Source organism: Pseudophryne corroboree, chromosome 10 (assembly GCF_028390025.1).
Source record: "Pseudophryne corroboree isolate aPseCor3 chromosome 10, aPseCor3.hap2, whole genome shotgun sequence".
Classification (NCBI taxonomy): Eukaryota; Metazoa; Chordata; class Amphibia; order Anura; family Myobatrachidae; genus Pseudophryne; species Pseudophryne corroboree.
Window position 1 is genome coordinate 61,112,069 of NC_086453.1, and position 20,987 is coordinate 61,133,055.

Below are 20,987 nucleotides of genomic sequence, written 5' to 3' on the forward strand. Positions count from 1 at the left end.
GTTTTTTCACCCCCCACATAATACCCCTTTTTGTGGTACTTGCAGTATCAGAGATATGCAAAGCCTCCTTCATTGCCGTGATCATATAACGTGTGGCCCTACTTGAAAATACGTTTGTTTCATCACCGTCGACACTAGATTCAGTGTCTGTGTCTGTGTCGACCGACTGAGGTAAAGGGCGCTTTACAGCCCCTGACGGTGTCTGAGACGCCTGGGCAGGTACTAACTGGTTTGCCGGCCGTCTCATGTCGTCAACTGATTTTTGTAATGTGCTGACATTATCACGTAATTCCATAAACAAAGCCATCCATTCCGGTGTCGACTCCCTGGGGGGTGACATCACCATTATCGGCAATTGCTCTGCCTCCACACCAACATCGTCCTCATACATGTCGACACACACGTACCGACACACAGCAGACACACAGGGAATGCTCTTATCGAAGACAGGACCCCACTAGCCCTTTGGGGAGACAGAGGGAGAGTTTGCCAGCACACACCCAAGCGCTATAATATATATGGGAACAACCTTATATAAGTGTTGTTCCTTATAGCAGCTTAAATAATAAGAATTTACTCACCGGTAATTCTATTTCTCGTAGTCCGTAGTGGATGCTGGGAACTCCGTAAGGACCATAGGGAATAGCGGGCTCCGAAGGAGGCTGGGCACTCTAGAAAGATCTTAGACTACCTGGTGTGCACTGGCTCCTCCCACTATGACCCTCCTCCAAGCCTCAGTTAGGTACTGTGCCCGGACGAGCGTACACAATAAGGAAGGATTTTGAATCCCGGGTAAGACTCATACCAGCCACACCAATCACACCGTACAACTCGTGATATGAAACACAGTTAACAGTATGAAACAATAGAGCCTCTCAACAGATGGCTCAACAATAACCCGATTTAGTTAACAATAACTATGTACAAGTATTGCAGATAAACCGCACTTGGGATGGGCGCCCAGCATCCACTACGGACTACGAGAAATAGAATTACCGGTGAGTAAATTCTTATTTTCTCTAACGTCCTAGTGGATGCTGGGAACTCCGTAAGGACCATGGGGATTATACCAAAGCTCCCAAACGGGCGGGAGAGTGCGGATGACTCTGCAGCACTGAATGAGAGAACTCCAGGTCCTCCTCAGCCAGGGTATCAAATTTGTAAACGTGTTTGCCCCTGACCAAGTAGCTGCTCGGCAAAGTTGTAAAGCCGAGACCTCTCGGGCAGCCGCCCAAGATGAGCCCACCTTCCTTGTGGAATGGGCATTGACAGATTTTGGCTGTGGCAGGCCTGCCACAGTATGTGCAAGCTGAATTGTACTACAAATCCAACGAGCAATAGTCTGCTTAGAAGCAGGAGCACCCAGCTTGTTAGGTGCATATAGGATAAACAGCGAGTCAGATTTTCTGACTCTAGCCGTTCTGGAAACATATATTTTCAGTGCCCTGACAACGTCTAGCAACTTGGAGTCCTCCAAGTCCCTAGTAGCCTAGGCACCACAATAGGCTGGTTCAGGTGAAACGCTGACACCACCTTTGGGAGAAACTGGGGACGAGTCCTCAATTCTGCCCTATCCATATGGAAAATCAATTAAGGGCTTTTACAAGACAAAGCCGCCAACTTTGATACTCGCCTGGCAGAAGCCAAGGCCAATAACATAACCACCTTCCACGTGAGATATTTCAGATCCACGGTTTTTAGTGGTTCAAACCAATGTGATTTTAAGAAACTCAACACCACGTTGAGATCCCAAGGTGCCACAGGAGGCACAAACGGGTGCTGACTCTGCAGCACTCCTTTTATAAATGTCTGAACTTCAGGTACTGAAGCTAGTTCTTTTTGAAAGAAAATCGACAGAGCCGAGATCAGTACCTTAATGGAACCCAATTTAAGGCCCATAGTCACTCCTGCTTGCAGGAAATGCAGAAATCGACCTAGTTGAAATTCCTCTGTTGGGGCCCTTTCGGCCTCACACCATGCAACATATTTTTGCCATATGCGGTGATAATGAGTTGCTGTAACCTCTTTCCTGGCTTTAGTAAGAGTAGGAATGACATCCTCCGGAATGCCCTTTTCCTTCAGGATCCGGCGTTCAACCGCCATGCCGACAAACGCAGCCGCGGTAAGTCTTGGAACAGACAGGGCCCCTGCTGCCGCAGGTCCTGTCTGAGTGGCAGAGGCCATGGGTCCTCTGATATAAATTCTTGAAGTTCTGGGTACCAAGCTCTTCTTGGCCATCCACGAGTATCGTTCTTACTCCTCGCCTTCTTATTATTCTCAGTACCTTTGGTATGAGAGGCAGAGGGGAGAACACATAAACCGACTGGTACACCCACGGTGTTACCAGAGCGTCCATAGCTATCGCCTGAGGGTCCCTTGACCCGGTGCAATATCTTTTATAGCTTTTTGTTGAGGCGGGACGCCATCATGTCCACCTGTGGCCTTTCCCAATGGTGTACAATCCTATTGGAAGACTTCTGGAGGAAGTCCCCATTCTCCCGGGTGGAGGTCGTGTCTGTTGAGAAGATCTGCTTCCCAGTTGTCCACTCCGGGAATGAACACTGCTGACAGTGCTAACACATGATTTTCCGCCTATCGGAGAATCCTTGTGGCTTCTGCCATTGCCATCCTGCTTCTTGTGCCGCCCTGTTGGTTTACATGGGCGACTGCCGTGATGTTGTCTGATTGGATCAGTACCGGCTGGTTTTGAAGCAGAGGCTTGCCGGCCTCAGGGCATTGTAAATGGCCCTCAGGTCCAGAATATTTATGTGTAGGGAAATAACCTGACTTGACCAAAGTCCCTGGAAATTTCTTCCCTGTGTGACTGCCTCCCAGCCTCAAAGGCTGGAATCCATGGTCACTAGGACCTAGTCCTGTATGCCGAACCTGCGGCCCTCTTGAAGATGGGCACTCTGCAGCCACCACAGTAGAGATACCCTGGTCCTTGGAGACAGGGTTATCAGCCTATGCATCGGAAGATGCGATCCGGACCACTTGTCCAACAGGTCCCACTGAAAAGTTCTTGTATGGAACCTGCCTAATGGGATTGCTTCGTAGGAAGCTACCATTTTTCCCAGGACTCGCGTGCAATGATGCACCGCTACCTATTTTGGCTTCAGGAGGTCTCTGACTAGAGATGACAACTCCTTGGCTTTCTCCTCCGGGAGAAACACTATTTCTGGTTTATGTCCAGAACCATCCCCAGGAACAGTAGACGTGTCATAGGAACCAGCTGTGACTTTGGACTGTTTAGAATCCAACCATGCTGTTGTAGCACTTTCCAAAATAGTGCTACCCCGACTACCAACTGCTCCTTGGACCTCGCCCTTATAACGAGATTGTCCAAGTACGGGATAATTACAACTCCCTTTTTTTTTTTTTTGAAGGAGTATCAACATTTCGGCCATTACCTTGATAAAACACCCTCGGTGCCATATACGGTCCAAACGGCAGTGTCTGGACTTGGTAATGGTAATCCTGTACCACAATCTGAGGTACTCCTGGCGAGGATGGTAAATGGGGACATGCAGGTAAGCATCCTTGATGTCCCAGGATACCATGTAATCCCCCTCGTCCAGGCTTGGAATAACCGCCCTGAGCGATTCCATCTTGAACTTGAATTTTTGTGTTCAAGGATTTTAAATATAAAATGGGTCACACCGAACCATGCGGTTTCGGTACCCCAACCCGTGTGGAATAGTAACCCCGTCCTTGTTGAAGTAGGGGCACCTTGAGTATTACCTGCTGGGAATACCGCTTATTAATTGCCTCTAGCACAGCCTCCCTGCCTGAGGGAGTTGTCAGCAAGGCATATTTTAGGAAACGGCTGGGGGGAGACATCTCGAATTCCAGCTTGTACCCCTGAAATACTACTTGAAAGAAACAGGGATCCACCTGTGAGCGAGCCCACTAATTGCTGAAATTTTTGAGACGGCCCCCCACCGTACCTGGCTACACCTGTGGAGCACCCGCGTCATGGTGTGGCCTCACAGGAGGCGGGGGAAGAATCTTGATTCTGGGAACAGGCTGACTGGTGCAGCTTTTTTCCCTCTACCCTTGTCTCTGTACAGAAAGGAAGCGCCATTTGACCCGCTTGCTTTTCTGAAGCCGAAAGGACTGTACCTTTGTCTGTGAGGAAACCTGAGGTAAAATTATTTCTTCCCAGCAGTTGCTGTGGATACGAGGTCCCAGAGACCATCCCCAAATAATTCCTCACCCTTATAAGGCTCTCTATGCGCTTTTTAAGTCAGCATCACCTGTCCAGTGACAGGTCTCTAATATCCTCCTGACAGAATGGACATTACATTTATTTTGGATGCCAGTCGGTAAAATATCCCTCTGTGCATCCCCCATATATAAGACAACGTCTTTAATATGTTTTTATGTTTGCCAACTAGTATCCCTGTTTGACAGGGTCACCGACCACGCTGCAGCAGCACTATCTGCAGGTCTCCGTCTAGTACCTGAGTGTGTAAATACAGACTTCAGGATAGCCTCCTGTTTTTTATCAACAGGTACCTATTAAAGTGGCCGTATCCTAAGACGGCAGTGCCACCTTTTTTGACAAACGTGTGAGCGCCTTATCCACCCTAGGGGATATCTCCCAGCGTAACTTATCCACCTGGCGGGAAAGGGTACGCCATCAGTAACTTTTTATAAATTACCAGTTTCTTAACGGGGGAACCCACGCTTTCACACACTTCATTTATTCATCTGATGGGGGAACAAAACACTGCCTGTTTTTTCTCCCCAAACCTAAAACCCATTTTTAGAGGTGCTTGGGTTAAAGTCAGAAATGTATAACACATTTTTTATTGCCGGGATCACGTCACGGATGTTCCTAGTGGATTGTGTATATGTCTCCACCTTGTCGACACTGGAGTCAGACTCCGTGTCGACATCTGTGTCTGCCATCTGAGAGAGCGGGCGTTTTTGAGCCCCTGATGGCCTTTGAGACGCCTGGGCAGGCGCGGGCTGCGAAGCCGGCTGTCCCACAGCTGTTACGTCATCCACCCTTTTATGTAAGGAGTTGACACTGTCGGTTAATACCTTTCACCTATCCATCCACTCTGGTGTCGGCCCCACAGGGGTCGACATAACATATATCGGCCTCTGTTCTGTCACCATATAAGCCTCCTCATTCAACATGTCGACACAGCCGTACCGACACACCGCAGACACACAGGGAATGCTCTAAACGAGGACAGGACCCACAATAGCCCTTTGGGGGGACAGAGTAAGAGTATGCCAGCACACACCAGAGCGCTATATATATATATATATACAGGGACTAACTGAGTTATGTCCCTAACAGCTTTTATATAATATACTGTATACAGTGCCAATTTTAATGCCCCCCCTCTCTTTTCCCTCTTACTGTACTGTAGAATTGCAGGGAAGAGCCAGGGAGCTTCCCTCCAGCCGAGCTGTGAGGGAAAAATGGTGCCAGTGTGCTGAGGAGATAGGCTCCGCCCCTTTTTCGCGGCCTATTCTCCCGTTTTTTTTTTACATTCTGGCAGGGGTATTTACCTCATATATAGCCCCTGGGGCCATATATTGAGGTATTTTAGCCAGCCAAGGTGTTTTATTGCTGCCTCAGGGCGCCCCCCCCAGCGCCCTGCACCCTCAGTGACCGGAGTGTGAAGTGTGTGAGAGGAGCAATGGCGCACAGCTGCAGTGCTGTGCGCTACCTTGGTGAAGACGGAGTCTTCATGCCGCCGATTTTCCGGACCATCTTCTTGCTTCTGGCTCTGTAAGGGGGACGGCGGCGCGGCTCCGGGACCGAACATCAAGGCTGGGCCTGCGGTCGATCCCTCTGGAGCTAATGGTGTCCAGTAGCCTAAGAAGCCCAATCCGGCTGCAAGCAGGCGAGTTCGCTTCTTCTCCCCTTAGTCCCTCGCTGCAGTGAGCCTGTTGCCAGCAGGTCTCACTGAAAATAACAAATTCTAAGACTATAACTTTCTAAGAGCTCAGGAGAGCCCCTAGTGTGCATCCAACCTCGGCCGGGCACGAAATCTAACTGAGGCTTGGAGGAGGGTCATAGTGGGAGGAGCCAGTGCACACCAGGTAGTCTAAGATCTTTCTAGAGTGCCCAGCCTCCTTCGGAGCCCGCTATTCCCTATGGTCCTTACGGAGTTCCCAGCATCCACTAGGACGTTAGAGAAATATCCAATATATCGCCAAAAAATGCCCCCCCTCTCTGTTTTACCCTGTTTCTGTAGTGCAGTGCAGGGGAGAGTCCTGGGAGCCTTCCTCACAGCGGAGCTGAGCAGGAAAATGGCGCTGTGTGCTGAGGAGAATAAGCCCCGCCCCCTATTTCGGCGGGCTTTCCTCCCGTAGTTTTAGATAACTGGCATGGGTTAAATACATACATATAGCCTCAATGGCTATATGTGATGTATTCTTTTGCCATAAGGTATTAAAATATTGCTGCCCAGGGCGCCCCCAGCAGCGCCCTGCACCCTCCGTGACCGCTTGGTGTGAAGTGTGTGACAACAATGGCGCACAGCTGCAGTGCTGTGCGCTACCTTCATGAAGACTGAAGAGCCTTCTGCCGCCTGTTTCCGGACCTTCAATCTTCAGCATCTGTAAGAGGGGTCGGCGGCGCGGCTCCGGGACGAACCCCAGGGTGAGACCTGTGTTCCGACTCCCTCTGGAGCTAATGGTGTCCAGTAGCCTAAGAATCCAATCCATCCTGCACGCAGGTGAGTTGAAATTCTCTCCCCTAAGTCCCTCGATGCAGTGAGCCTGTTGCCAGCAGGACTCACTGAAAATAAAAAACTTTTTCTAAGCAGCTCTTTAGGAGAGCCACCTAGATTGCACCCTGCTCGGACGGGCACAAAAACCTAACTGAGGCTTGGAGGAGGGTCATAGGGGGAGGAGCCAGTACACACCACCTAATCCTAAAGCTTTATTTTTGTGCCCTGTCTCCTGCGGAGCCGCTATTCCCCATGGTCCTGACGGAGTCCCCAGCATCCACTTAGGACGTTAGAGAAACTACGGGTAGTTTTTTCTCCCCAAACATAATACCCTTTTTAGTGGTACCTGTATTTATATCAGAAATGTGTAACACCTCTTTCATTGCCTCAATCATGCAGTGAATGGCCTTAGTAGGCATCAGGTTAGACTCATCGTCGTCGACACTGGTGTCAGTATCAGTGTCGACATCTGGGTCTGCGGTCTGAGGTAGCGGGCGTTTTAGAGCCCCTGATGACCTGTGAGACGCCTGGACAGGCACGAGCTGAGAAGTCGGCTGTCCCACATTTGGCATGTCGTCAAATTTCTTATGTAAGGAGTCTATACGTGCACTCATTTCTTTCCATAAGCTCATCCACTCAGGTGTCTGCCCCGCAGGGGGTGACATCCCTTCTAAAGGCATCTGCTCCGTCTCCACATCATTATCCTCATCAAACATGTCGACACAGCCGTACCGACACACCGCACACACACAGGGAATGCTCCAACAGAGGACAGGACCCACAAAAGCCCTTTGGGGGGACAGAGTGAGAGTATGCCAGCACACACCAGAGCGCTATATAATGCAGGGACTAACTGAGTTATGTCCCCTATAGCTGCTTTTTCTATATAAATGTATACTGCGCCTAAATTTAGTGCCCCCCCTCTCTTTTTTACCCTTTTCTGTAGTGTGGACTGCAGGGGAGAGCCAGGGAGCTTCTTTCCAGCGGAGCTGTGAGGGAAAAATGGCGCCAGTGTGCTGAGGGATATAGCTCCGCCCCTTTTCCGCGGACTATTCTCCCGCTTTTTCCTATATTCTGGCAGGGGTATTTTCCACATATATAGCCTTTGGGGCTATATATTGTGGTATTTTTGCCAGCCAAGGTGTTATTATTGCTTCTCAGGGCGCCCCCCCCCCCCCCCCCCAGCGCCCTGCACCCTCAGTGACCGGAGTGTGAAGTGTGTGTGAGGAGCAATGGCGCACAGCTGCAGTGCTGTGCGCTACCTTGGTGAAGACTGATGTCTTCTGCCGCCGATTTTCCGGACCTCTTCTTGCTTCTGGCTCTGTAAGGGGGACGGCGGCGCGGCTCCGGGACCGAACACCAAGGCTGGGCCTGCGGTCGATCCCTCTGGAGCTAATGGTGTCCAGTAGCCTAAGAAGCCCAAGCTGGCTGCAAGCAGGCAGGTTCGCTTCTTCTCCCCTTAGTCCCTCGCTGCAGTGAGCCTGTTGCCAGCAGGTCTCACTGAAAATAAAAAACCTAATTTCTATACTTTCTTTCTAAAGGCTCAGGAGAGCCCCTAGTGTGCATCCAACCTGGGCCGGGCACAAAATCTAACTGAGGCTTGGAGGGGGGTCATAGTGGGAGGAGCCAGTGCACACCAGGTAGTCATAAATCTTTCTAGAGTGCCCAGCCTCCTTCGGAGCCCGCTATTCCCCATGGTCCTTACGGAGTTCCCAGCATCCACTAGGACGTCAGAGAAATTCTTTTAATACAATGGACACGCAAATTAGCAAACATGAAAGCACAATGGATTAGTCCTAACATTGGTCTGCTTACTTGATTCGGACACCGATAGAGCGCCGGAAAGCCTGCGTCAAAGCTTCTGTTTTGCTCATCTCCAGAGAGAAGATCTCACTGCCAGCGATGGCAGTAAATGGTGTATCTGGGCCTAAGGCTTGAGCCATACCTGTTACAGCAGACAGACAGAAGTCAAACACTTGTTCACAACCAAGACAGCTCACTTTGTATATATGAGGGTGGTTCAATAAGCAAGATAACAAGTCCTCTCATTGCGTAAAATTATTCAACTTCTACATATACGTATAATCCATAGTATGACCTTGGTACAGATTTATTTTCCACATAGGGCCCGATTCAGATGGACGGAATTGCAGTTGCGGCACACAAGCGGCTTTGCAATTCAGTCCACCAAACTACAAATGTAGCAACACCTCCTGCATTGCATTTGCGATCTGAGTGCAGCGTCCGTAGATGCTGGCGGTGATCACCATTGCGACCATCGGTTGCAGGTTTGGCCAGGCTGAGTAAGCTGAGGCTTACTCAGCCTGGCCGGTTCCTGGCAGCTTGGGAGGCAGTGAAATATCCTTGCAGCCACGCAGACCCTGGCCTCATCCCTCCCGGAAAATGCTGACCAGGAACGCTCCCTCTCCGCCTCCAAAACACTGTAGCTTGTCAATCAAGCTGTGGCTTGGAGACACTGCGAGCTGACTTGCAGATGGAGGGCTGCACATCAGGTGAATTAGGACCATAGTCCCCATACTTATTTAAGCATTTGTCCCAACGGCATCTATAACAGCACAGTAAAAATTGTGTCAACTAAAGCCAGGACATGATGGCTTGCTGAACTTCACAATCAGATGCAATTTGCCATTAATCCATGTACTTCTCAAATGCTTCTGTTCTCCTGAATTAGACCTTCAATGTGGCACAAATAGACATCTGTGGTGGATGTTCATGGCCGGCCGGCCGGCTCGCTGCTCATTCTGAACGCCTGTCCTTCATTATCAAAGGCCGTGCACCAAACCCAAACCTGTTCCTAAGACATGGCATCACCATACACCTCAACCAGTTGGTGATGAATGTCAACTGCTGATGTGCACCTTAGATGCAGAAATCCAACCACACTACGCACCTCAATGTGTGACCATGTGTCCCCCAGCCCGCCATCTTAACCTGATGCTGGGAAAGTATGACTGATATGAGGTGCAGTCTGATGGATGTAAGGGGAAGCAGCGGCCTACCTGCTCTAGCCTGGCGGGATATTAGACTGTAATAGAGGACATCACACACGTGCGAGTTCTTGTTACTTTACTTATTGATCCACAATCATAGTACAGAGAATATTAGATCTAGCTTTAGAATTCACAATAATCTATTCATAATTTGCTGATGAGCAAACCTCAGAGCTAGAGCTATACTGTATGGCCCGCTGCTCTTTAATGGTGGAAACCACCAAGGGTCACAATGTATCAGAGTTCACACTACAAATAATTTCCCACATATGTGGAATCATCTCTGACAAAGCTATAAAGTTTATGCACCTTAATAGCAATTCTGTAAGAAGCATTACCCACAGCGCACAATGAACATGTATAAAGAAAACAGCAATACCCATAGCAATGGCGGTTTTTCCTGTGCCCGGTTGCCCAGCTATTAACACGGCTCGTCCTGCAATTTTTCCTTCTTTGATCATTTCCAATATAACCCCAGCGGCTCGTCGAGCTGCCAGCTGTCCAACCATGCCTTGTGATACCTGCAGAGACACAGAGAAGGCTGAGACGAGATGGAGAGTGGCAGAGGAGGCGGAGGCATGGCCTGAAAGGCGCAGAGGAGGCGGGGGCATGGGCACACCCGCAAAGTAAACAGAGGTCTTCATAAACCGATCATCTGCTGCATGCGCAAGAATATTTCCGTAATCATTCATGAACAGATTTACCAAGGACCATCATTAATCAACATGGCCATAGGCAGTTTCACTTCCAAAAAGACAGATTTCTATTTAATTTTAATACTGTTCAGCATGCAACGAAACTAAGTGCCCGTCCAAATGCAGTATTAGATTTCTGGTTTATTAGACCTGGGGTAGACAGTCTGTGGCACTACACATCTCAGCAAACAAAATTGTGGCAGGGGATGCTGGGATGTGTAGTTCCACAGGTTGCCTACCTTTGTATTAGGCCATGCCTGTTTTAATTTCCTTTTGACAGATGTGATGAAAACTAAATAAATGAGAATGTTTCAGAGAACAACAAAAGACACACTATGGGGGGGAATTCAATTGTTAACTGTACCGGCCAAGCACCTACTGTTTAAAAGTGACAGGAGATGGCGCAATTCAAGTAGAAAGGTCTGCACTGGCTGCTGTTTGCGTCCAATCGGAGCAACAATTGGATTGCTCTGTCGGGCGCCATCTAGTGGCAGCCAGCACCAACAGCAATTGAATTCCCCCACTGTATACATAAGAGATGAGCCAGAAGCATCATATAAATAAAAGATGATCCAAACACATTATATACATAGAAAGCACACAAACTCCTCCCACTAACTTGCGAACAGTCCACGGGCTGGATTTACTACTCAGAGATATTTAGTAAACCAGGCTGGCTTAGTATTTACTTCTGTTCCCACTTTATATCCATCAGCCAGAGCCACTTATCATCGGCGACAAACTGATGAATAGTAAATCTAGGCCCAATACTTAATGAAGATATGGACCCGGCTACTAAGGGGGGAGATGTATCAAACTGTTTAACGCGTGGAGATGTAGCCCATAGCACCAGTTGACTTCTTGCTATCGTTTTAAACAACATATTTGATAAATGCTAGCTAGAAGCTGCCAACTTCTCCACACTTTAGGGGTCTTTAACATGCGCCCCTTCAGCTGCTGTGGAACTATACATCCCAGCAAGCCCTGCCACAGTTTTGCTATTCGGACATACTAAGGGGTATATTCAATTGAGGTCGGATCCATTCTGACATGCATCTGTCGGAATGGATCCGACAAGGGCTATTCAATGCCCATCTCAATTCGACTTTAAAAATGTCAAATTGAGATGAGGGACCGGAGAGGGGGGACAGCCGCGTTGCAGGAGGATGTGTCACAGCCACCAGACCTCACGGCAGCGTCCACCCGGCTCCGTGAGCGGCGGCTATGACACATCCTCCTGCAGCGCTGTACTGTAGCGCTGCTGTCCCCCGTCTGTCCGCGGCTCTCCCCCGTCTCCTCCTCTCAGGTCCCTCATCTCAGTCCGACTTTTTTTATTAAGTCAAACTGAGATGGTCGGAAACGGGGCCAAAACATGTCGAATTTGGCCCAGTTTCCCTCAGAAGTATGCGAATCGGCAGCTATACCACCAAATCACGTACTATTCGACAAGTCGAATTCCCCGACTTGTCGAATAAAAATGCTGGGGACTGAATAGGTCGGAACCCCTTCCGACCTTAAAGTTGAAAACTGCAGTCTTTTCAACAAGACGGCAATTTCGACCTTAATTGAATATACCCCTAAAATAACTGCGGCTGTCCATGTTATGGGGTATATGCAATTAGCGGCGAATCGCGGCAATTTTTCGGCCGTTTTTTAATTCGACACAATTCGACAGTCTAATTTCGGCAAGTGGGTGCCGAAATTGACCATATTCAATAAAAAACGGATTCGACAGTCCCGGTGACGAAAAACGGCCGATTTGATGGATTTTGTTCCGATTTTTAAAAAACGGGTAAAAACACGAAAAAAAAAATTGCATGGGGTCCCCCCTCCAAAGCATAACCAGCCTCGGGCTCTTCGAGCTGGTCCTGGTTCTAAAAATCTGGGGGAAAAATGGACAGGGCATCCCCCGTATTTTTAAAACCAGCACCGGGCTCCACTAGCTGGACAGATAATGCCACAGCCGGGGGTCACTTTTATACAGCGCCCTGCGGCCGTGGCATTAAATATCCAACTAGTCACCCCTGGCCGGGGTACCCTGGGGGAGTGGGGACCCCTTCAATCAAGGGGTCCCGTCCCCCCCAGCTACCCAAGGGCCAGGGGTGAAGCCCGAGGCTGTCCCTCCCCATCCAAGGGCTGCGGATGGGGGGCTGATAGCCTTGAGAAAATGACAAGAATATTGTTTTTTCCTGTAGTACTACAAGTCCCAGCAAGCCTCCCCCGCAAGCTGGTACTTGGAGAACCACAAGTACCAGCATGCGGGAGAAAAACGGGCCCGCTGGTACCTGTAGTACTACTGGGAAAAAAATACCCAAATAAAAACAGGAGACACACACCTTGAAAGTAAAACTTTATTTCACACCTGCCGACACACACATACTTACCTATGTTGACCCGCCGACTGCCACGTCTCCTGATCCGACGATCCGGGGTACCTGTGAATAAAATTATACTCACCTCAATCCAGTGTCCAGATATAAATCCTCGTACTTGGCAAAACAAATAAACGAACACCCGGACCAGCGGACTGAAAGGGGTCCCATGTTTACCCTTTCCCCGAATGCCGGGACCCCACGTGACTCCTGTCACAGAGGTCCCTTCAGCCAATCAGGAAGCGCTATTTTCGTTGCACTCACCTGATTGGCTGTATGCGCGTGTGAGCTCAGGCAGCGCATCGCACAGCTCCCTCCATTACTTTCAATGGTGGGAACTTTGCCATCAGCAGTGGGGTTACCCGCGGTCAGCCGCTGACCGCGGGTGACCTCACCGCTGACGCAAAGTTCCCACCATTGAGTATAATGGAGAGGCTTTGCGATGCGCTGTCTGACAGCTCAGACGTGCAGCCAATCAGCAGAGTGCCAGGACGTTGCGCTCGCTGATTGGCTTAAGAGACCTTTCTGTGACAGCAGTCACGGGGGGGGTCTCTGCATTCGGGGAAAGGGTAAACGTGTAAACATGGGACCCCTTTCAGTCCGGCATGGTCGGGTGTTCGTTTATTTGTTTTGCCAAGTACGAGGATTTATATCTGGACACTGGATTGAGGAGAGTATAATTTTATTCACAGGTGCCACGGATCGTCGGATCAGGAGACGTGGCAGTCGGCGGGTCAACATAGGTAAGTATGTGTGTGTCGGCAGGTGTGAAATAAAGTTTTACTTTCAAGGTGTGTGTCTCCTGTTTTTATTTGGGTATTTTTTTCCCAGTAGTACTACAGGTACCAGCGGGCCCGTTTTTCTCCCGCATGCTGGTACTTGTGGTTCTCCAAGTACCAGCTTGCGGGGGAGGCTTGCTGGGACTTGTAGTACTACAGGAAAAAACAATATTCTTGTCATTTTCTCAAGGCTATCAGCCCCCCATCCGCAGCCCTTGGATGGGGGGGGGGACAGCCTCGGGCTTCACCCCTGGCCCTTGGGTGGCTGGGGGGGGGGGGGACGGACCCCTTGATTGAAGGGGTCCCCAGGGTACCCCGGCCAGGGGTGACTAGTTGGATATTTAATGCCACGGCCGCAGGGCGCTGTATAAAAGTGATTTCCGGCTGTGGCATTATCTGTCCAGCTAGTGGAGCCCGATGCTGGTGTAAAAAATACGGGGGACCCCTACTCTTTTTGTCCCCCGTATTTTTTGCACCAGCACCAGGCGCAGAGCCCGGTGCTGGTTTTAAAAATACGGGGGATCCCCTGTCCATTTTCCCCCCAGATTTTTAGAACCAGGACCGGCTCGAAGAGCCCGAGGCTGGTTATGCTTTGGAGGGGGGACCCCACGCCATTTTTTTCCGGGATTTTACCATTCCATCTAATTAAAAAATAAAATAAAATAAAAATTAAAAATATATAAATAATACTTGTGCCTCCCAAAAAGACAAACCAAGTACCTAATCCCTTCTAATATAAATAGATATGCTATTACCAATAAAAAAAACATCCAAAAAAACATGTTTTAAATTTTTTTTATTAGATTCACCCACCAAAGTGTGGCGGATTGAAAATGACGAATTTACTGTCTGAAAGCACTGTTGTCGAATTTCCAAACTTCAATTGAATATACTTTTGTCGAATTGCCGCATTTGTACCATTGCAGAAAAGTCGAATTTGACAAATGTCGAATTTCAAAAAGTCGAATTTTGAAAGTCCGTTTTTTTTGACGGGAATTACTGAATTGCATTGTCGAATTTTTCTTTTTTGGGCGAAAAAGTCCAGTTTTTCGACAATTTCGGGAATTCGACCGCAATTGCATATACCCCTATGTGTAGTTCCACAGCAGCTTAGAGGGCCGCATGTTCAATATCTCTGCTTTAGAAGGTTTAATACATTTTCTGCTTTGTACACTGTATAATGAATTAATAAAAAGTGAATAAGGCAAAAAATAAGAATTTACTCACCGGTAATTCTATTTCTCGTAGTCCGTAGTGGATGCTGGGAACTCCGTAAGGACCATGGGGAATAGCGGGCTCCGAAGGAGGCTGGGCACTCTAGAAAGATCTTAGACTACCTGGTGTGCACTGGCTCCTCCCACTATGACCCTCCTCCAAGCCTCAGTTAGGTACTGTGCCCGGACGAGCGTACACAATAAGGAAGGATTTTGAATCCCGGGTAAGACTCATACCAGCCACACCAATCACACCGTACAACTCGTGATATGAAACACAGTTAACAGTATGAAACAATAGAGCCTCTCAACAGATGGCTCAACAATAACCCGATTTAGTTAACAATAACTATGTACAAGTAATGCAGATAAACCGCACTTGGGATGGGCGCCCAGCATCCACTACGGACTACGAGAAATAGAATTACCGGTGAGTAAATTCTTATTTTCTCTAACGTCCTAGTGGATGCTGGGAACTCCGTAAGGACCATGGGGATTATACCAAAGCTCCCAAACGGGCGGGAGAGTGCGGATGACTCTGCAGCACCGAATGAGAGAACTCCAGGTCCTCCTCAGCCAGGGTATCAAATTTGTAGAATTTTGCAAACGTGTTTGCCCCTGACCAAGTAGCTGCTCGGCAAAGTTGTAAAGCCGAGACCCCTCGGGCAGCCGCCCAAGATGAGCCCACCTTCCTTGTGGAATGGGCATTGACAGATTTTGGCTGTGGCAGGCCTGCCACAGTATGTGCAAGCTGAATTGTACTACAAATCCAACGAGCAATAGTCTGCTTAGAAGCAGGAGCACCCAGCTTGTTAGGTGCATATAGGATAAACAGCGAGTCAGATTTTCTGACTCTAGCCGTTCTGGAAACATATATTTTCAGTGCCCTGACAACGTCTAGCAACTTGGAGTCCTCCAAGTCTCTAGTAGCCGTAGGCACCACAATAGGCTGGTTCAGGTGAAACGCTGACACCACCTTTGGGAGAAACTGGGGACGAGTCCTCAATTCTGCCCTATCCATATGGAAAATCAAATAAGGGCTTTTACAAGACAAAGCCGCCAATTCTGATACTCGCCTGGCAGAAGCCAAGGCCAATAACATAACCACCTTCCACGTGAGATATTTCAGATCCACGGTTTTTAGTGGTTCAAACCAATGTGATTTTAAGAAACTCAACACCACGTTGAGATCCCAAGGTGCCACAGGAGGCACAAACGGGGGCTGACTATGCAGCACTCCTTTTATAAATGTCTGAACTTCAGGTACTGAAGCTAGTTCTTTTTTGAAAGAAAATCGACAGAGCCGAGATCTGTACCTTAATGGAACCCAATTTAAGGCCAATAGTCACTCCTGCTTGCAGGAAATGCAGAAATCGACCTAGTCGAAATTCCTCTGTTGGGGCCCTTTCGGCCTCACACCATGCAACATATTTTCGCCATATGCGGTGATAATGAGTTGCTGTAACCTCTTTCCTGGCTTTAGTAAGCGTAGGAATTACTTCCTCCGGAATGCCCTTTTCCTTCAGGATCCGGCGTTCAACCGCCATGCCGTCAAACGCAGCCGCGGTAAGTCTTGGAACAGACAGGGCCCCTGCTGCCGCAGGTCCTGTCTGAGTGGCAGAGGCCATGGGTCCTCTGATATAAATTCTTGAAGTTCTGGGTACCAAGCTCTTCTTGGCCATCCACGAGTATCGTTCTTACTCCTCGCCTTCTTATTATTCTCAGTACCTTTGGTATGAGAGGCAGAGGGGAGAACACCTAAACCGACTGGTACACCCACTGTGTTACCAGAGCGTCCATAGCTATCGCCTGAGGGTCCCTTGACCTGGTGCAATATCTTTTATAGCTTTTTGTTAAGGCGGGACGCCATCATGTCCACCTGTGGCCTTTCCCAATGGTGTACAATCCTATTGGAAGACTTCTGGAGGAAGTCCCCATTCTCCCGGGTGGAGGTCGTGTCTGTTGAGAAGATCTGCTTCCCAGTTGTCCACTCCGGGAATGAACACTGCTGACAGTGCTAACACATGATTTTCCGCCTATCGGAGAATCCTTGTGGCTTCTGCCATCGCCATCCTGCTTCTTGTGCCGCCCTGTTGGTTTACATGGGCGACTGCCGTGATGTTGTCTGATTGGATCAGTACCGGCTGGTTTTGAAGCAGAGGCCTTGCTGGCCTCAGGGCATTGTAAATGGCCCTCAGATCCAGAATATTTATGTGTAGGGAAATAACCTGACTTGACCAAAGTCCCTGGAAGTTTCTTCCCTGTGCGACTGCCCCCCAGCCTCAAAGGCTGGAATCCATGGTCACTAGGACCTAGTCCTGTATGCCGAACCTGCGGCCCTCTTGAAGATGGGCACTCTGCAGCCACCACAGTAGAGATACCCTGGTCCTTGGAGACAGGGTTATCAGCCTATGCATCGGAAGATGCGATCCGGACCACTTGTCCAACAGGTCCCTCTGAAAAGTTCTTGTATGGAACCTGCCTAATGGGATTGCTTCGTAAGAAGCTACCATTTTTCCCAGGACTCGCGTGCAATGATGCACCGCTACCTATTTTGGTTTCAGGAGGTCTCTGACTAGAGATGACAACTCCTTGGCTTTCTCCTCCGGGAGAAACACTATTTCTGGTTTATGTCCAGAACCATCCCCAGGAACAGTAGACGTGTCATAGGAACCAGCTGTGACTTTGGACTGTTTAGAATCCACCTATGCTGTTGTAGCACTTTCCAAAATAGTGCTACCCCGACTACCAACTGCTCCTTGGACCTCGCCCTTATAACGAGATTGTCCAAGTACGGGATAATTACAACTCCCTTTTTTCGAAGGAGTATCATCATTTCGGCCATTACCTTGATAAAACACCCTCGGTGCCATGTACAGTCCAAACGGCAGTGTCTGGACTTGGTAATGGTAATCCTGTACCACAAATCTGAGGTACTCCTGGCGAGGATGGTAAATGGGGACATGCAGGTAAGCATCCTTGATGTCCCGGGATACCATGTAATCCCCCTCGTCCAGGCTTGCAATAACCGCCCTGAGCGATTCCATCTTGAACTTGAATTTTTTTATGTTCAAGGATTTTAAATATAAAATGGGTCACACCGAACCATGCGGTTTCGGTACCCCAACCCGTGTGGAATAGTAACCCCGTCCTTGTTGAAGTAGGGGCACCTTGAGTATTACCTGCTGGGAATACCGCTTATTAATTGCCTCTAGCACAGCCTCCCTGCCTGAGGGAGTTGTCAGCAAGGCATATTTTAGGAAACGGCTGGGGGGAGACATCTCGAATTCCAGCTTGTACCCCTGAAATACTACTTGGAAGAAACAGGGATCCACCTGTGAGCGAGCCCACTAATTGCTGAAATTTTTGAGGCGGCCCACCACCGTACCTGGCTACACCTGTGGAGCACCCGCGTCATGGTGTGTACTCACAGGAGGCGGGGGAAGAATCTTGATTCTGGGAACAGGCTGACTGGTGCAGCTTTTTCCCTCTACCCTTGTCTCTGTACAGAAAGGAAGCGCCATTTGACCCGCTTGCTTTTCTGAAGCCGAAAGGACTGTACCTTTGTCTGTGAGGAAACCTGAGGTAAAATTATTTCTTCCCAGCAGTTGCTGTGGATACGAGGTCCCAGAGACCATCCCCAAATAATTCCTCACCCTTATAAGGCTCTCTATGCGCTTTTTAAGTCAGCATCACCTGTCCAGTGACAGGTCTCTAATACCCTCCTGACAGAATGGACATTACATTTATTTTGGATGCCAGCCGGCAAAATATCCCTCTGTGCATCCCCCATATATAAGACAACGTCTTTAATATGTTTTTATGTTTGCCAACTATTATCCCTGTTTGACAGGGTCACCAACCACGCTGCAGCAGCACTATCTGCAGGTCTCAGTCTAGTACCCGAGTGTGTAAATACAGACTTCAGGATAGCCTCCTGTTTTTTATCAACAGGTACCTATTAAAGTGGCCGTATCCTAAGACGGCAGTCTTTTTTGACAAACGTGTGAGCGCCTTATCCACCCTAGGGGATATCTCCCAGCGTAACTTATCCTCCTGGCGGGAAAGGGTACGCCATCAGTAACTTTTTATAAATTACCAGTTTCTTAACGGGGGAACCCACGCTTTTCACACACTTCATTTATTCATCTGATGGGGGAACAAAACACTGCCTGTTTTTTCTCCCCAAACCTAAAACCCATTTATAGAGGTGCTTGGGTTAAAGTCAGAAATGTATAACACATTTTTTATTGCCGGGATCAAGTCACGGATTGGATTGTGTATATGTCTCCACCTTGTCGACACTGGAGTCAGACTCCGTGTCGACATCTGTGTCTGCCATCTGAGAGAGCGGGCGTTTTTGAGCCCCTGATGGCCTTTGAGACGCCTGGGCAGGCGCGGGCTGCGAAGCCGGCTGTCCCACAGCTGTTACGTCATCCACCCTTTTATGTAAGGAGTTGACACTGTCGGTTAATACCTTTTACCTCTCTATCCACTCTGGTGTCGGCCCCACAGGGGGCGACATCACATATATCGGCCTCTGTTCCGTCACCATATAAGCATCCTCATTCAACATGTCGACACAGCCGTACCGACACACCGCAGACACACAGGGAATGCTCTAAACGAGGACAGGACCCACAAAAGCCCTTTGGGGGGACAGAGTGAGAGTATGCCAGCACACACCAGAGCGCTATATACTGCAGGGACTAACTGAGTTATGTCCCCTATAGCTTTATATATATATATATATATATATATATATATATATATATATATATATATATATATATATATATATATATATATATATATATATATATAATGTATACTGCGCCTAAATTTAGTGCCCCCTCTCTCTTTTTTTAACCCTTGTAGACTGCAGGGGAGAGCCAGGGAGCTTCCCTCCAACGGAGCTGTGAGGGAAAATGGCGCCAGTGTGCTGAGGAGATAGGCTCCGTCCCTTTTTCGCGGCCTATTCTCCCGTTTTTTATGGACTTCTGGCAGGGGTATTTACCTCATATATAGCCCCTGGGGCTATATATTGAGGTATTTTTGCCAGCCAAGGTGTTTTTATTGCTGCCTCAGGGCGCCCCCCCCCAGCGCCCTGCACCCTCAGTGATCGAAGTATGAAGTGTGTGAGAGGAGCAATGGCGCACAGCTGCAGTGCTGTGCGCTACCTTGGTGAAGACGGAGTCTTCATGCCGCCGATTTTCCGGACCATCTTCTTGCTTCTGGCTCTGTAAGGGGGACGGCGGCGCGGCTCCGGGACCGAACATCAAGGCTGGGCCTGCGGTCGATCCCTCTGGAGCTAATGGTGTCCAGTAGCCTAAGAAGCCCAATCCGGCTGCAAGCAGGCGAGTTCGCTTCTTCTCCCCTTAGTCCCTCGCTGCAGTGAGCCTGTTGCCAGCAGGTCTCACTGAAAAGAACAAATTCTAAGACTATAACTTTCTAAGAGCTCAGGAGAGCCCCTAGTGTGCATCCAACCTCGGCCGGGCACGAAATCTAACTGAGGCTTGGAGGAGGGTCATAGTGGGAGGAGCCAGTGCACACCAGGTAGTCTAAGATCTTTCTAGAGTGCCCAGCCTCCTTCGGAGCCCGCTATTCCCCATGGCCTTACGGAGTTCCCAGCATCCACTAGGACGTTAGAGAAATAAATGTGCTATAACCCAGATCAACCAGTTCTGCTGTAGAGGTCAGAAGTGAAATACTGGATTGTCACATGGTACATCACACTCGCACCATATTAAGCAAGCGCTCATATTGCTGGCCTTACCGGCCGAGGTTCCAGTGCATCGTCCAGTCCAAGCCCTCGGATGTGAGAATGGGCACCTAACAAACAGATCACACAATGGTTAAAAACCTATAATCTTCACATGTACATAAGAATAACGTATTATTTGCAATACTCTTATGTAGTATATACTGTTTAATACAAAAGTAACATTATAATGCCATGCCATAGTACACATCAGACACCACGCGTTTTTGCTTTCTGTGCAAACTATAATCAGCGAGTTCTGAGGTCAGAAGTCACATGATACGAGAAGCCGGTCATATCAAGCAGCGTTTGCTCTGCCCCAACATTGGTAGCGTCTGAGTGATAACATGTATTTATTACACACAGGAAGCCAAATATAAATGGTAAATTTGACTTTAAAGATTGTTAACATCAGCCATATTATTCCTTACCATCAGCATCCCTCATTTACCCACAG

General features: G+C 48.7%; 1 protein-coding gene across 1 annotated transcript in view; it reads right to left on the reverse strand.

Moving 5' to 3' along the window:
* RUVBL2 (RuvB like AAA ATPase 2) overlaps positions 1–20,987 on the reverse strand; it is a 63,011-nt gene that overhangs the window by 35,851 nt on the left and 6,173 nt on the right. The window contains exons 3-5 of the mRNA XM_063942451.1: positions 20,546–20,601; positions 10,089–10,230; positions 8,514–8,643 (exon numbers count right to left, since the gene is read on the reverse strand). Coding sequence (XP_063798521.1) covers positions 8,514–8,643; positions 10,089–10,230; positions 20,546–20,601 — 328 coding nt within the window. The remainder of the gene's footprint in view (positions 1–8,513; positions 8,644–10,088; positions 10,231–20,545; positions 20,602–20,987) is intronic.